Raw genomic sequence first — 15,605 nt, 5'->3', positions numbered from 1 at the left:
TCGATCATTCTTTCACCATCCATCTTCGTGCACAGTGAAGACCACTGACCTTTCAAGCAAGGCAAGTAAGTACTTAAACCAGAATCGAAACATTATTCACCACCACACCATCTGAGCGAGCATCTGCCTCGATTCCAATCTACGACACGTTCAGAAATGAGGCTCCTCTCTCAAAATCTTCCCTGTCCCACAACAAATCCGTCCCACAAGGTCACTTCCCACAGTCCACAAGTTGATCCCACCCAACGCCTCAGTCTGCCAGAAACAATACTTCTCGAGACCCCTCTGTCAACCAGAATGCTCTTCATCTAAGCTAACATACTGGCCAAAAGGAGCCGTCCGCCTCACCCTCTTGCTGACGGTGGGTTGGTCACAGTTGCAACTGTGACATCGCCTTCATGTCTCTGAAGCAATTCAACGCTGATGTGCGGGCCGTCCGCTCTCGGCTCAAAGACGGCGGCCTCCCTGGTGTCGACGCTGTAGAGCGTGGCGACTCGGACGGCGAGGTCGTCATCACTATCATTCACGAGAAACTGTCGATGCCCCTGCCTGTCCAGCTCCTGGCCCAGAACATCGATGCTTACCCCGGTGACAACAATTTCCTTCTCTTTACAGCCGCCGACAATGTAGCCGCCAGTGTCACCTCGGCTTTGGAGAACCTGAACAACTACACTTTTGGTATGAAGCTCCTCGAGGCCATCACGACCCTGTCGACACACGTGGACAATGCCCTACGTTCTGTCGACGGTGATCAAGACATCACGATGGAGGAACCACAGGAGGACGAGGAGGTGGAATCTGATAGCTCTGGCTACGGCTCTGACTGTAGTGACATATTCGGTCTCGTCTCTGAACACACGAACGGTCACACTACACCTCGCTCACGTCTGCACTCTAGTACCCTTCGAAGAATCAAGTCCGACCTGCGCGACGCCCGAGACGCAGGTTGCAAGGTTGGCATCTTGGATGGCTTGGAGCTCTCTGCTGACACCCACATCTTCTCTCTATCGATAAGAGCCAGCAAGCTGGCATTGTCTCAGGAGGCTGTTGAAGCTTGGGACGTTGAGATGTCTGATTATATCATTCTCCTGATCCGTGTCGAGGGGATGTACCCTTCTGCCGAAAAATTGGCTGAACAGTCCTATGCCAACTTCCACGTCGACTTCCGCTTCGGCAAGGGCGCCAAGTACAAGCCGTCACCCGCGCAGGCCAGAGCAGCATTTATCACTGAAGCTGTCCGGAACCAGGGCGCATCCGCAAGCAAAGCATTTGTCCTCAAGTATGACGAGGGCCGGACGTTCGAGAAAATTTTTATTTCTAACTCACTCGAGCAATTCATGAGAGAACGCTTCTTGTCCATGGTCAAGCTTCGTCTTGGAAATCAGGCCTACAAGTGGGACGATGCCAATGAGCAGCTCAGGAACATGTCCTCAAGGACCTTCGTGGATGAGCCCGTTGGTAAGCCCAAGAAAGACGAGGAGTCGATGGGGTCCGGACTCAAGTCAACAAAGAAGACAAAGTCGAGGGGCAACTCCAATGGAAAAGGAAACGCAGCGACAGCGGCCCATACCACCTCGCAGACACACGAAGAGCCACGGTCACCCAAGCCTATTCCAAAGTTCCTCATGCAGGACGCCGTCACCAGTCCTCCGGAGCATTGCAGCACCCCACTGCTCGCTATGCAGTTCGCAATCCACTATTTTGTTCGATGTACAGAGTACTGTCTGAACTGTCACAAACATACCGGAACCGAGTTTGAGGCTCTTAAGCCTTTCGTCTGCTCGGATCCCTTATGCCTCTTTCAGTACCTCACGATGGGTTTCGGGCCTTCCGTCGAGCATGAGATACTGACACAGCCATACGTCGTTGACCTTCTTGTCAGTCTGTGCTATAACAGCATTCAGGATGCCCAATCGATTCGCGGTCCCCGCTTTATTCATAACCCCAGTCTCACTCAGGGGCAGCAATATAGGATTCGTGAGTTCCCCTGTGGACTTCAACTCAAGGTTCCGCACCCCGACAATGTTTCCCCAACCAAACCAGTTGCCACCAATTCGGACCAGGACGGCGATGCCATTGCATCCGCAAGCTCCATCAAAGTCCAGGCCGATTTGCGCGGCCGTTTGGTCACTGTATTGGATGCAGATGTTGACCGCGTCACCCCGGAAACATGGATCATATTACGAGAGGATGCACGTTTTCCCTCCTCTGACAAAGCTTACCATCATGCATTTGTCAAGGGCCTCGATCATCAAACCAGGACTCTGGAGATCGAGACTTTGGTGAATGACCGTCTGAGGGCCACTGGGCCGGTCGAAATGGATTTGGTGCTCTACGATAGCGAATTCGACGACCTGGACGATGACGGGAAGGCTGGAGTAATGAAAATTGTATTGAATTCACTTCCGCCCATTATTTCTCTCCGAGAATACCTCATCAAGAATCCACATGGCAAATTGAGGTCTTGTGCTGGCGTTTCACCCGCAGCCGCGACACTCCTGGAGTGGATTGTGGCATCCAATCGCTCATGCATCCTACAGGTTACTCCAGTGGAAGACTCCACTGCGAAGGACCAAACTCTGCTTGAATCGATTAAGACCCGGGACCAAGAAGCCATCCCGTCCATGACGAATTGTGTCCAATTTCGGTTTGCCCAAGGCGCCCCGGATAAGGAGCTGCGATTCCATCGAGCTCTGAAAGACGTCAGATCGCAAATCAACCCCGAATATCCCACCCTGTTTGCCTGGCATGGAAGCGCCCTTTCTAATTGGTATGTGTGATCCTCCTAACCCCCTTCAACCAGGCTTCTGCTACACCCACATCGCCTCGTCACTTTGCTGCCATCGGCTGTCCTTTGCAACTACCCTGCTGACCTGTCTCAGGCATAGTATTCTTCGTTGCGGCCTCGACTTTAACCAAGTCTTGAACGGTAGAGCGTATGGCGACGGAGTCTACTTTTCCCAAGACTACAACACCAGCTCCTCTTATGCTGGGCCGGGCATCGTGTCTTGGCCCAATTCGGCTTTGAACATTTCCGAGGTCATCTCCCTTTGCGAGATCGTGAATGCCCCAGAGCGTTTCGTCTCGACCAGCCCTCATCTGGTGGTCAACCAGGTCGACTGGATTCAGTGCCGTTATCTTTTCGCACGGAAACGTATCACTGAGGTTTACAACCCCACCCAGATCATTACCTCCTCCGGTGGCGCTGCCGCGGCTGGTCTCTCGGGTTCCATGAATGGACCTAGGGGTGCTGTCCCGAATTCATTGGTACTCGCCCAAGATCCTGCACGAACCGTTCGTGGACCAGATGCGATGCCCCTAAGCATCCCTTTGAAAGCAGTTCGCACGAGGATGCAGCAAAAGTCCCAGGCCCCCTCAACGTCAAAACGTGTGCATGAGACGATGTCCTCCTCTGCAGACACAGACGAAGAGGAAGCGCCGGATCTTGAATTCCTCTTTAGCGAAGATGAGGCACCGCCGCCCTCTGCCAAACGCGCAAACTCTGCAAGGGACTCCAGTGTTGATACCGCGACCGCGCAACAGGTCACCACACAACGTCCACTCACGCCGCCGCAGACTGACTTTCGTCCGGGCACGTTGGACCTCAGTGGCCTCCCGCGCCTCCCGTTGCCTGCCTGGGCTGATGGCAAGTCGACAAAGAGGATCACAGGCGACATCAAGCACATGCAAAAGGTTCAGGCCAGCACCCCGCTGCACGAGCTCGGATGGTACATCGATTTTCAGAGCATGGAGAATATGTTTCAGTGGATTGTCGAGTTCCACAGCTTTGATGCTCAGCTTCCTCTGGCGAAAGAGATGAAGACGGCAGGGATCACGTCGATCGTCCTAGAGGTGCGCTTTGGACGCGACTACCCTTATTCGCCACCATTTGTGCGGGTGGTCCGGCCCCGATTCCTGCCCTTTGCCTCGGGAGGTGGCGGCCACATCACGATCGGTGGAGCGATTTGCATGGAGCTTCTCACCGGGTCTGGATGGAGCCCTGTGACCTCGATGGACGCGGTTTTCGTGTCAATCAGGATGGCCATGAGTGAGACGGAGCGCCCAGCACACCTGCAGACTACAGAAGCCTCGGCTAGGATGTTTGATTACGGTGCCAACGAGGCACTGGATGCATACGTCCGATTTGCCGGCACACATGGGTGGCAGGTGCCCGAGGACCTGCGAGAGACAGCGACCCAGCAGGACCAGTCGAGATAGGTTGCCTAGGTGTGTGTGTGTGTGTGTGTGTGTGACCCGGCTCAGATACAGCGATGGTCAGCTCGCATAGCCTACATCAAGTATACGATACGCTATGTAGTGAATGCGACCAAAATTGAGCCCAAGAATTGTTGATGACTCTGCTGTAATTCATAATCTACGCTTGTTGAAGTCGTTGGGGTAGAGGCAAGTTGTTGACACGACTGACTGATTGTGATGGTGATGATAGACGACAACGGATGTCGTGCCAACATGTTGAGTAATGGTGGCAGGGACGATCAATGCAGGGAGGCAGGCGAGGCTTGTGGTGAACGTGATTGTGGCAGGAGGTGCCGTCCACACTTGGGGATTCGTGCACGCCTGACCGTAGCCGTGATGAGCTAAGCACAGGCCAGGTTCGACTGACGGAGCTCATTCACTCAGTGCAATTTTCATCCATCATGCAAAACAACGATCTGAAGCCCCGACTACTTTGGGAACTCTCCAAGCCTTCATGAGATGGGACAAGAACTCTTCGGTCAAATTTCTCTCATACTGACAACCTCGTTGGCCGTCAAAACAAGTCCTGTTGAGGATACGGTAATATAGGGCTCCAGCCAGAGCTCGTCAACTGAGACCTCACAGCTCTGCGGAGTACTTATCCGCAGCTGGAAACCCACAATGGAAGACACCGCCAAACCAGGTCTTTTTGAGAAGGACGGCGTCAGGGTTGCTGTTGAAGGCTGCGTAAGGCTCGCATCACCCACATTCCACCATCACTTCCTAACACTGTCCCAGGGCCATGGCACCCTCAACGCAATCTATGCCGCCGTGACCACCGCCTCCCACGCGCGCGGCTGGCCCGGCGTCGACGTCCTCATCATATGCGGAGACTTTCAGTCCACCCGCAACGGCCACGACGTCGAGGTCATGTCCGTCCCTGCAAAGTACCGCGTGCTCGGCGACTTCCACGAGTACTACTCGGGCGCCCGCACCGCCCCTTACCTAACCCTGTTCATCGCCGGCAACCACGAGGCGGCCGCGTACCTGTGGGAGCTGTACTACGGCGGCTGGGTTGCCCCCAACATCTACTACATGGGCGCCGCCAATGTGCTGCGTGTCGGCCCGCTGCGCATTGCAGGGCTGAGCGGGATCTGGAAGGGGTTTGACTACCGAAAGCCGCATCTCGAGAGGCTGCCGTTCAGCAGGGACGACATCAAGTCTTTCTACCACGTCAGAGAGTTCGATGTGCGCAGGCTGCTGCAGATAACGGAGCAGGTCGATGTCGGACTAAGCCACGACTGGCCCAGGGGCATTGAGAAACACGGCGACGTACAGCACCTGTACCGCACGAGGCCCATGTGGAAGGAGGAGAGCCTGGATGGGTCATTGGGCAGTCCTGCGGCAGAATATGTCATGGATCGGTTAAGGCCTGCGTTCTGGTTCTCAGCGCACATGCACTGGAAGTTTGCGGCTGTCAAGACGTATCCTCCTCCTCCTCAGACCGTTGGCTTGGATGGCACAGCTAAGACAGCACCAGTTCCAGCTGTTGAGACACCATCTGAGCCTTCGAAAGAAGAGGCACCGGTGGAAAATCCCAACGAGATTGACCTGGATATGGACGATGATGAAGATAGTGCACCTGCCGCACCACCTCCAGCACAAAGCGGCAACGATGATTCCACCGCCAAGGATGCACAGGCAGAAACCACAGCCACAGTCACAGATGACCTCCGCGCTCAACTTCCAGCCTCATTTACACAACAGCCAAAGCCAAAGCCCTTCGCAGGACCGAAACGCACACCAGGCCAGCCGGTCCCACCAACGATTACCAACACCACAGTACGCTTCCTCGCACTCAACAAGTGTGAGCCAGGAAGAGACTTCCTCCAGCTTTGTGGCATCAACCCTGTAGTCCCGTCCACCAGCGACGAAAACCAACAGCCCGAGCCCCCTTCCCTGCCATACCAAGGCCGCTTCGCCTTGCAATACGACCCGGAATGGCTCGCCATCACGCGGCACTTCCACCAGCACCTCAAAATCGGCGACAGGACAGCCCAGGCGCCCCCGGACGAGGGCGAGGAGGCCTACGCTCCCAAAATCGCCGAGGAGCGCGCGTGGATCGAGGAGAATGTCGTGAGTGGGGATAAGCTGGGCGTCCCGCAGAACTTTACCCTGACGGCCCCCGCGCTTCTGGAAGGCGCCGATGAGAGGCTGTGGGGCCTGCACTCGGGTATCCAGCCACAGGAGCACACCAATCCGCAGACAGTTTCGTTCTGCGCGCTGCTGGGCATCGAGAACCTGTGGGACGCGAGCGAGGAGGAGAGGGAGCGGCGCCGGCAAGAGGGGCCGCCACCTGAGGAGGACAGGGGCGACAGGGGCTTTAGAGGCGGGCGTGGTGGTGGTCGAGGCAGGGGAAGGGGAGGTGGTGGACGAGGAGGTGGAGGTGGTGGTTTTGGGCGGGGCGGAGGGAGAGGACGGGGTAGAGGCGGACGGGGTAGGGGGTGGTAATGGACCAATTCAAGCAGAGCGGATCATGCGTGGCACTTGTTTCCCTCAAAAGACATACGACAGAATTACTCAGTGTCATTCACGGCAGCAGAGATACCCATGGGCATTGTTCGCAGTTTGAAATGTATTCTACTATTTGAAGCCGAGGCGCTATGCCTTGCCAAAAAATTCAGTTCGACAATTCGTATCAGAGGATGTATCCCCTCTGAAAAAGCGAGATCTCAACGGGGCACTGTGAGTCAAGCAGAGTGTGGGGGAATATGGTGATCAATCTTCCATCCGTATTAGACAATCAACCCACGGAGGCAAGAAGTGTTGATCGCATATGCTAAGATGGGGGTCCCTTTCTCAAGGAATATGTAACAAGTCACAAATCGAGTCTGTTTTGGCAACAGCTGAGACAACCGTCGACGCGCGAAGGTGCATAAGAGACAATAAGAGAGAATGAGAAATCGATGGCGAGATCGCCATTTTGCTGACATTTGTCTTTCATAGACCAAAGGGTATCGTCATGGACCACTGATTTGCTCCCAGACGCCTGCCCCTGCCATATGCCCGTTGTCCAGTACCCTGTGTACTCTGAACGCCAGAGAGCTGCGAATGCAAAAATAAATGACGCGGAAAAAAAGAGTCACCTCATCGAAACTGATCTTTGTGGGGGGTCAGCACTCATGCCCTCTTGCTCGACGGCTGCACCAAGTGCTCACTATCCATCTGGAGGTAGTCGGCGGCCTCTAGCAGCTCGAGGCACATTTCGACTGGGATCTCCATGTCGGGAACATCTTCTTTGTCCTGGTACCTGTACCAGTAGAGCAGGTACTCGACGACCTTCTCTAAGACGACGGCGCTGTACAAACCCTGTCAGCGGCGTCCGACGCCCGTAAATGAACAGGCTTCAGGTGTGTTGCGAGGGAGGGGAGAACAAGCATCTCAGATCAAGTGTAGTTGACAGTCAACCAGAACCAATTGTAGGAGGCTCTGTCAGCAAGAAACAGCGAAATAACTGCGTTTCATCATCGACACTGGTGCGAAGAAGGACGGGGGAGGTAGTCTGTGGACCGCACGAGGCGAGCAAAACAAAACGTGGGAATAACCAACCTCATCTCGGGCAGGTTGACAACCGTTTCCCTGTTCTCCTTGAAGTGCTTGTCGGGATCGACCGAGGTCCGCAGCATCTGGCTGGCCTGGCAAGCCTCACGTGGCAAGACGTACTCGAAGCCCTCGGCCGAGACGAGCGTGATGTACTTGCTAGGAGCAGCCATGCTGATGCTGATCCTGAGTGAGTGATCCTGATCGACTTCCGGGTAGTGCGGTCTAGACTGGGCTGTGGTGCGACCCTCAAGAGAGAGAGTTGCAGACAGGAGAAGGTTTGTTGAGGAGGGAGGGAGGGAGCAATGTGCCCGCAGACGGGAGCAGATGCTTCCTGCAGGTGATGACGATCAGGAAAAGGCCAGGCAGAGCCTCTTGTCAGAGAGGAGACTATGATGCTCGGGTCATGACCTGAAGCAGACGACGTGTCATTGCTTTGCTGCAGGTTCCAAGGGTTGTGTGGGCTTGGTTGAGGCTGAATGAAGGAAGGAGAGGAGACTTTTTGATCACCCGCGCTTCCGGATTTGTGAGGTTGTCGTTTGAATTTTTTTTTTAAGCGGGGAGCTTGGGCCACCTGCCAGCAGTTGGCAGGTTGTTCTTGCCTGGCAGCGGCAGTGTCAGTGACGGAGCGGAAACAAAGGCACAGACAGGCCTGACAGGCAGGGAGGCGGGCGGGCAGGGCCAGGCGGGCAGGTGCGCTGGAGAGAAGAGAGATGCTGCGGTAGGACGCAGGATGTGGGACGGGCTGGTGGGGACGGGGCGTGCAGGTGTTGGCAGGCTCAGGCTGCAGCAGCAGGGGGGTGGGGCAGCGAGGGCAGGTGCGCAGGCACAGCAGGACAACAGCAGCACGAGCAGGCACAGTCGGAAACGGTCCAGCCACCGCTAAATCTTAAGGTTGCCTGTTAAGGACCGTTTCCCCAGTCTTCCTGCCACCGAATTACCACAGTACAGGGATCTGACCTGTCCAGGATGTACCAGCAGTCGAAACGCAGCAGCAGCTTTGCAGCACAGCAGGCACAAGCAGGCATAAATAAAGCACAAGCAAGCAGCAGCTGGACCCAGCATGGTGGGGACCTGAGGCTTCCTTGCCCCATCCGCGGGCTGTACCAGACTCTTAATCCTGACTGTGGATTCCCATAGAGAACGAGTGACCCAGATGACGTGAGGCGGGATTGGGTAACGGACTGAATGCATCATCATCATCATCGTCAATCCGCAACTTGCTTGCATGCATGCTTGTCCGTCCTGCAGCAGCTGATGCTGTGTCTGTGACGGTGCTGTGCTAAAAAAGCTGAGCCATACTGAGCCTAGACCGTGCTGCCGAGCTGTGTGCTGCGCTTGTGCTTGGTCGGTTGCTGGTCGTTGCTGGGGACACCCGTAAACACACACACTCACACACACGTTCGAAGGAAGCAGCCTATCCGCTCGTACCCAGGTAGAGCCTCCCATCCTACTTCCAAGCTTGTCTGAGACACATACCAACCTCCTCTTTCTCCCAATACGCCAATTGACTTACTTGCTTTGACTTTTTCCCCCTCGAACCGCCTCAGGAAGCATCTGCATCCTACTTCATCTTTTCCTCTCTCAGAATTATTGTGTTGTGGTGTGTCTCGACATCTATCCTATTCCCATCCCATCCCACCTGCCCTCCATCCAAGCGACCTCGGGGACCAACCAACAACACAACACAACACAGCGCACCCCTCCACCTCGCTCACACCGGCCCGCCTATCAGCACCCTGCATTCACAGCTGCATCGCCTTCGCCTTGCATAGCCGAGTAGCAACCAGTATTTACTTGCATTAAGAGATACGTCGACTCAGGGTCGAGCAGAGGATTATTGTCATTGTTCACAACACAACAAACACCATCCTACCTGTCTTGCACCCCAGTTCCCGCAAGCTCCCTCGACCACCCTCCGCTCCATCAGCTTCACTCAGATCCAGAGTGCTGTCCTGCCTGCCCGCCAGCTTGCCTGCCTGCCTGCCTGCTTGTCCTATCTCGCCTGGCTTGAATTGAACTTGGACCGAACTGTCCCAGCTATCGCTATCCGTGCATAACCGTGGTCTGGCCCCGCCATTCACTGGCAGTCGCATGCGAGAGAAAAAATCCATGAGCATGGCTTCGTCTTACAGCTACCGCAACTCGTACTACAGCAACAACCAGCCACTCCACGACGAAAAGTACTATGAGAGTGGCCGGAAAACACCAAGCAGCACCAGACGGCAGCAACGGTCAAGTGATGGGACTATCAGCACAATGATGAGCAATTCCACATCCGGTCGCGAATCATCAGCAACAGCCATGACAGACGCGCCCGCCTACTCCAAGAAGATCGTCGTCGTCGGCGACGGTGGCTGCGGAAAGACGTGTTTGTTGATCAGCTACAGCCAAGGATACTTCCCAGAGGTACGCGACATGCCTGACTCTCTCATCTCTACTTGCCCCTCCCCTCCAATGGCTACCAGGATCCAATTTACTGACAACCCACGCAGAAATACGTCCCAACAGTATTTGAGAACTACATCACGTACCCTACGCATCGCCCTTCCGGTAAGACCGTCGAGCTTGCCCTGTGGGACACCGCAGGCCAAGAGGAGTACGACCGCCTGCGACCGCTGTCTTACCCAGAGACCGACCTCATCTTTGTCTGCTTCGCCATCGACTGCCCCAACTCACTCGACAATGTCATGGACAAGGTACGTCCCTGCATTCCAACTCATTCCCTGTACCTAGCACTAACATCACTCAACAGTGGTACCCAGAGGTCCTGCACTTTTGCCCATACACACCACTCATCCTCGTCGGCCTCAAGTCCGACCTGCGCTACAAGAAGACCTGCATCGACATGCTCAAGACCCAAGGCCTGACACCGGTCACACGAGAGCAGGGCATGGGTGTCGCACAGAAGATGAACGCCCAGTACATGGAGTGCAGCAGCAAGGAGATGAAGGGCGTCGACGAGATCTTCGAGCAAGCCATCACCACTGTCGTCTCCAACGACCGACGGAATCTTGAGGCACAGGCTGCGCAGCGCCAATCGTCAAGGCGGGAGAGCAGCCACCTCGGCGGTATCCCCGGCGCGGCTGGCATCCGCAAGAAGAAGAGAAAGTGCAACTTCCTGTGAGCGGTGAGCTTTGCTAGTAAAGCGCTAATCCATCACTGAGTGGCCCGCCCACGGGCTGCCTCACAACACGGAGTGTGTAATGAGACGACGCATGAAATCGACATGACAGCCATTTCCCTTCATGGACTCGACACGACACGTTTCCTTGACTTACTTCATCATGAGACCGAATGAGGAATGCAAGAGGGGCAACGGCCCTTCGAGAGGACATGATGATGACGACGACGGGCAGATGAATGGATGTACGAAAGGATGGACGGATGGATGGAAGGACGGACGGGCTGGACCGGGCCACAGTGGAGGACAAGGCTTTTCCTACACTACAGCCTCATATTCGCATTCTCACATCGCGTCATCTCTTTTTTTGTAGGTTGATGATACCCCCTCTCTGGCGAAGGAGGGGGAATTGGGCGGCCTCGAGGTGTTTCTCTGGTTGGCTCGATGCCAAGGAGACGCCTTTTTAGACGCTGTCACGGACACCCACATTCGGGTGCGAGATCCCACACCGGGCTTGTCCTGCATCGGACGGACGGTTTTCACTTGTTTCTATGGGATATATTGAGTCGTGGTTTTTCAATGCATGGAACAGGAAACGTTAGGAGTTCATCTTCCTCAATCGATATTAATCTTTCCAAAACTGCCGCGCTTGCCTTGGTGATAATTGTGCATCAATTGGTTCGGTTGTCTATTGGGTATCTATTATCCATGAGTCCTTTCTTTTCGCCACCAAGCAATTTAGCTTTGGCTATCCCAACCGCCTTATCCATCCTCGGCGCTATTGATACGCGGCCCACTCATGAAGCCTAAGGATATGAAGGGAGCGGTGAGAGCCTCATTCAAAGCAACCCCAGGCCGAGCATGGTGTTGGTATGGATATGGGCTGTTTTCACAGCGGTGCTCACTCAAATCTCGATTCCTGTGAAGGATCTTTCAGGTCACCGTTCTGTCCTGTTCCTCATCCTCACCCTTCATCTCATCCTGGCCCTGTTCGTCCCCTGAACTACCACCGCCTGCCTCGTCACTCTTGCCCTCTGCTGCCTCCTCTACCTCCTCCCCCTCGCCCTCCTCCTTGGCCATGACGTTCTCAAAGGTGCTCCACAGGGCCTCGACCGACGAGAACTCGTTGCCGACCGTGATGACGGCCTCGAGGTTGCGGTTCAGCTTGTTGATGTTTGCCAGCACCTGCTCGAAGCTCTGTTGAGATTTCAGAAGAGGGTCAGCCTGGTATTAATGTAAATGAGCGCGCAGAGAAGGCTGGTCTCATTTACCATCGCTATTTCCCCTATCAGCGCCTCGCGCTGCTGCTCAAAGTAGGCCCTGCTCGAGGGTGTAGACGCCGCCATGATCGGGCTGTTTGTGTGTTGTTTCCTCGCCTGTGCTGTGGGTGTGACCTGGTCCTATCCCCCCATATGATGAAAGCCGAGGCTTATCTGGACAAAATGTGGATTTTTTTACCAGGTCGCGTACCGCGTCTTGGTGATCGACCGACCTGTTGACGCGTTGGGCAATCTCACTGGGTTGGGTGAACCAGCCAAAAAAAGGCCGGGATGTAAATCTGGGCCCGCGGGGGTTGGTTCCTGTTTGCCCGTTGCCAGGGCAAGTTGGTCGCAGAACTGGCCTTGGCTGCTGGCAAACTGGCCGCTGTGGGTTCCGCAGTGACGTTGGCGCGGGCTGCTAATTATAGCGTCATTAGGCGGCTCCGTCCCGCTGTGCCTGGATTGATGCAACCGCCCTGCTGAAGGTTACACGGGCACTTACACGTGCCGTACAGTATTGACTTCATTTGTTGCCAGTCCTTGACACCGAGTGATGCCTTCTTCCAAGTTTGCATTGCCTCCTGTACGAGATAGCACTTCCAAGGATATTCCTCTCCCGCTCGCCATTGACTTTGATGAGGTGTTTCTGTTCTTGTACTTGCCTGCCTTGTTGGCCGCTCAATGATTCCTGGCCTTCGATCTCATACACTACGTCCTGGTGAATGCTCTTGGGGCTTATGTGTCGAATCTGGATATAGTCCCCATATTTTTATGTCATACCTAGTCATGGAGGCTGGCATCAGCCGTAGCTTTTCAGTCAGGCCAAAAGCGCATCGCAGTCCTAAGAGGTCGGTCTACCAGAGAGCCGCAATGAATACACAGGCCTAAGTATGCTGTTTCCGTTGCGTTGCGTAGCCGTTTCCTTCTCCAGTGCATATACCTCGTTTCTTTTGACTCATCTTAGTCAAGATCTTTGTTTTCATCGCAAGCAACATGCGAATGAAAAGTGGGCGTTCACGTGGCGGCTGGGAGACATGGACATTGTGGAAGATGCTCTGTCAACAACATCACAACAAAGCTCTGTTTCTCGGCTTCATGCTTTCGTGATAATGGCGTGACTATATTTGAAGTTGACCAAATAATACTTTAGATACACCGTGTAAAAGATTACTTTCCCCCCTTGGCAAGATTCTGGGCAGGTCCACCGCCAGCACCGTACGTGATTGCTCTGTTTAGTTGAAGAAGTTAGGCAGATTCCTAAAATTAGGTGCATATTGACTGGAGACGATGGCTGATGGGCTTCGAGGGCGAGATTCATGATCTCGCGGCCTTCCGCTTCATGAAATCCAATTTTAGCAGTACGGTCAAGTGGAGACCGGCGGCTGCGCGGAGGATTCGCCTGCTACCCAAGGATTTGATCCGTCACAACTCAATTGATCATTGTTGATGGTATTTTTGAATTTCTTTTACTCATTTCAATAAAGTCGTACCTCACTGCAGATCTCCTTTGGGAGCCGCGATAAGTCATGTACAATACAGAACTGGCTACATACTTGACCCAGTCTTTTCACACGCTGCTTTCCAAGCTTGAGCAACCTCCTCTCACCGACCTCACTTTCGCATTCCAAATTAGAGTATAGTTTGTCCCACAGCTTACACCAGCTTGATAGCGACCGACTTGTTCTGGGTGTAGTTGGCCAGCGCGGCCTCGCCGAGCTCACGGCCAATACCTGACTCCTTGTAACCGCCGAAGGGCCTAGGGTTCTATTTGTTAGCATTCCGCAATTGAAGTAAGAAGTATACATGTTTGCGAGGCACTTACATTTGGTGGTGCAGGGCGTTGTAGCAGTTCACCCAGACGGTGCCGGCGTTCAGCCTGTTGCTAACGCGGATGGCTGTGTTGAGGTCCTTTGTGTGGACGGCAGCGGCCAAGCCGTAGTTGGTGTCGTGGGCGGCCTCGATGACGTCCTCCTCGGTCTTGAACTTGGCGATGGTGCACACGGGGCCGAAGATCTCCTCCTGCATGATCTTCATCTTGGGTGTGACGCCGGAGAAGATGGTGGGCTGGATGAAGTAGCCCTTGTCACCGTGGCGCTCACCGCCCGTCTCGACTGTCGCGCCCTCCTCCTTGCCAGACTTGATGTAGCTCATGATGCGGTCATACTGGAGCTGGCTGACCTGCGGGCCCTGGAAGGTGTCCTCGGCGAAGGGGTCGCCGACCTTGTTCTCCTCAGCGCGCTTCTTGAAGGCCGCGACGAACTTGTCGTAGATGCCCTCCTGCACGTAGATACGGGAACCGGCGCAGCAGCACTGGCCGTGGTTGAAGTAGATACCGAAGTTGACCCAGTTGATGGCGTCGTCAATGTTGGCATCGTTGAACACGATGTTGGGCGACTTGCCGCCGAGCTCGAGCGTGACCTTCTTGAGGTTGGACGACGCGGCGGCCTTCATGACCTGTCGGCCGACGACGGTAGAGCCAGTGAAGGCGACCTTGTCGATGTCCATGTGCGAGGAGATGGCAGCACCGGCAGTCTTGCCGAAGCCCGAGATGATGTTGACGACTCCAGGAGGGAAGCCAGCCTCCTTAATGAACTGTGCTGCGACCAGACCGGACAGGGGCGTTTGCTCCGCAGTCTTCAGCACAACGGTGTTACCCGTGGCCAGAGCAGGGCCCAGCTTCCACGACCACATAAGCAGGGGGAAGTTCCAGGGGATAATTTGTCCGCAGACACCAATCTGGCAGGGAGTTGTTAGTTGGGCAAAATGGGTAACTTGGGTCCGACTAGTGGACTTACAGGCTCTGGTCTTGTGTAGTGGAACATGTCTGGGCTGATGTCAAGGGTCTTTCCCTCGATCTTGTCTGCCCAACCTCCGTAGTACCTTATGCAGCCGACCACGGCGGCGACATCTCCCTTTGCCATTGAGATGGACTTGCCGTTATCCAGCGACTCGACCGCGGCCAGCAGGTCGGCGTTCTTCTCGAGCAGATCAGCCAGCTTCAGCAGGTAGAGACCACGCTGCTGAGGTGTTGTATCCCTCCATACGCCCTCGAATGCCTTCCGGGCAGCGGCGACCGCAATGTCGACATCCTTCTCGGTACCCTCGTGGACGGAGCAGATGACCTCCTCGGTGGATGGGTTGATGACCTCGAACTTCTGCTTGTCGACACCCTCGACCCATTCATTGTTGATGAACCTGTGAGGGTCACGCTGTGTAAGCGACAGTCGTGCGAGTCGCAATTCTGCGGGAGAACTTACAGGCCAATGGGCTGCTTGTACTTGCCAGTAGCTGGCGTCTGAAGCTCCGCGAACAGAGAAGACATGCTGTGTGAGAATGGATGTGTGTGGTTACGGGTGGTTTAGAGTTTCGATTGTGGTGATTGTTGATGTCTGAGCAACTTATAGCTCTGTTGGCACTTGGCTCTG

General features: G+C 54.8%; 5 protein-coding genes across 5 annotated transcripts; 2 read left to right on the top strand and 3 right to left on the bottom strand.

The window, feature by feature from the left end:
• Window positions 1–4,878: 4,878 nt before the first annotated feature.
• J7T55_015772 (uncharacterized protein) lies at window positions 4,879–7,231 on the top strand (the record flags this gene model as incomplete). Its single annotated transcript, XM_053134783.1, has 4 exons — window positions 4,879–4,944; window positions 4,996–6,694; window positions 6,882–6,942; window positions 7,204–7,231. 4 exons carry the CDS (start codon window positions 4,879–4,881, stop codon window positions 7,229–7,231), a joined length of 1,854 nt encoding a protein of 617 aa, XP_052987470.1.
• Window positions 7,232–7,377: 146 nt separating this feature from the next.
• J7T55_015771 (uncharacterized protein) lies at window positions 7,378–7,970 on the bottom strand (the record flags this gene model as incomplete). Its single annotated transcript, XM_053134782.1, has 2 exons — window positions 7,378–7,555; window positions 7,807–7,970. 2 exons carry the CDS (start codon window positions 7,968–7,970, stop codon window positions 7,378–7,380), a joined length of 342 nt encoding a protein of 113 aa, XP_052987469.1.
• A 1,945-nt stretch (window positions 7,971–9,915) lies between these two features.
• On the top strand, window positions 9,916–10,924 carry J7T55_015770 (uncharacterized protein; the record flags this gene model as incomplete). Its single annotated transcript, XM_053134781.1, has 3 exons — window positions 9,916–10,206; window positions 10,293–10,496; window positions 10,553–10,924. The coding sequence occupies 3 exons, from the start codon at window positions 9,916–9,918 to the stop codon at window positions 10,922–10,924; spliced, it is 867 nt and encodes a 288-aa protein (XP_052987468.1).
• A 930-nt stretch (window positions 10,925–11,854) lies between these two features.
• Window positions 11,855–12,267, bottom strand: J7T55_015769 (dash complex subunit dad1; the record flags this gene model as incomplete). The annotated part of the gene is made up of 2 exons (XM_053134780.1): window positions 11,855–12,118; window positions 12,193–12,267. 2 exons carry the CDS (start codon window positions 12,265–12,267, stop codon window positions 11,855–11,857), a joined length of 339 nt encoding a protein of 112 aa, XP_052987467.1.
• A 1,566-nt stretch (window positions 12,268–13,833) lies between these two features.
• On the bottom strand, window positions 13,834–15,502 carry J7T55_015768 (uncharacterized protein; the record flags this gene model as incomplete). Its single annotated transcript, XM_053134779.1, has 4 exons — window positions 13,834–13,936; window positions 14,003–14,916; window positions 14,976–15,375; window positions 15,438–15,502. The coding sequence occupies 4 exons, from the start codon at window positions 15,500–15,502 to the stop codon at window positions 13,834–13,836; spliced, it is 1,482 nt and encodes a 493-aa protein (XP_052987466.1).
• Between the last annotated feature and the right edge of the window lie 103 nt (window positions 15,503–15,605).

This window comes from Diaporthe amygdali, assembly GCF_026229845.1.
Source record: "Diaporthe amygdali strain CAA958 chromosome Unknown NODE_48_length_299215_cov_64_995801, whole genome shotgun sequence".
Classification (NCBI taxonomy): Eukaryota; Fungi; Ascomycota; class Sordariomycetes; order Diaporthales; family Diaporthaceae; genus Diaporthe; species Diaporthe amygdali.
The sequence above is the reverse complement of the archived record's forward strand: the minus strand, read 5'-3'. Positions and strand labels throughout refer to the sequence as shown.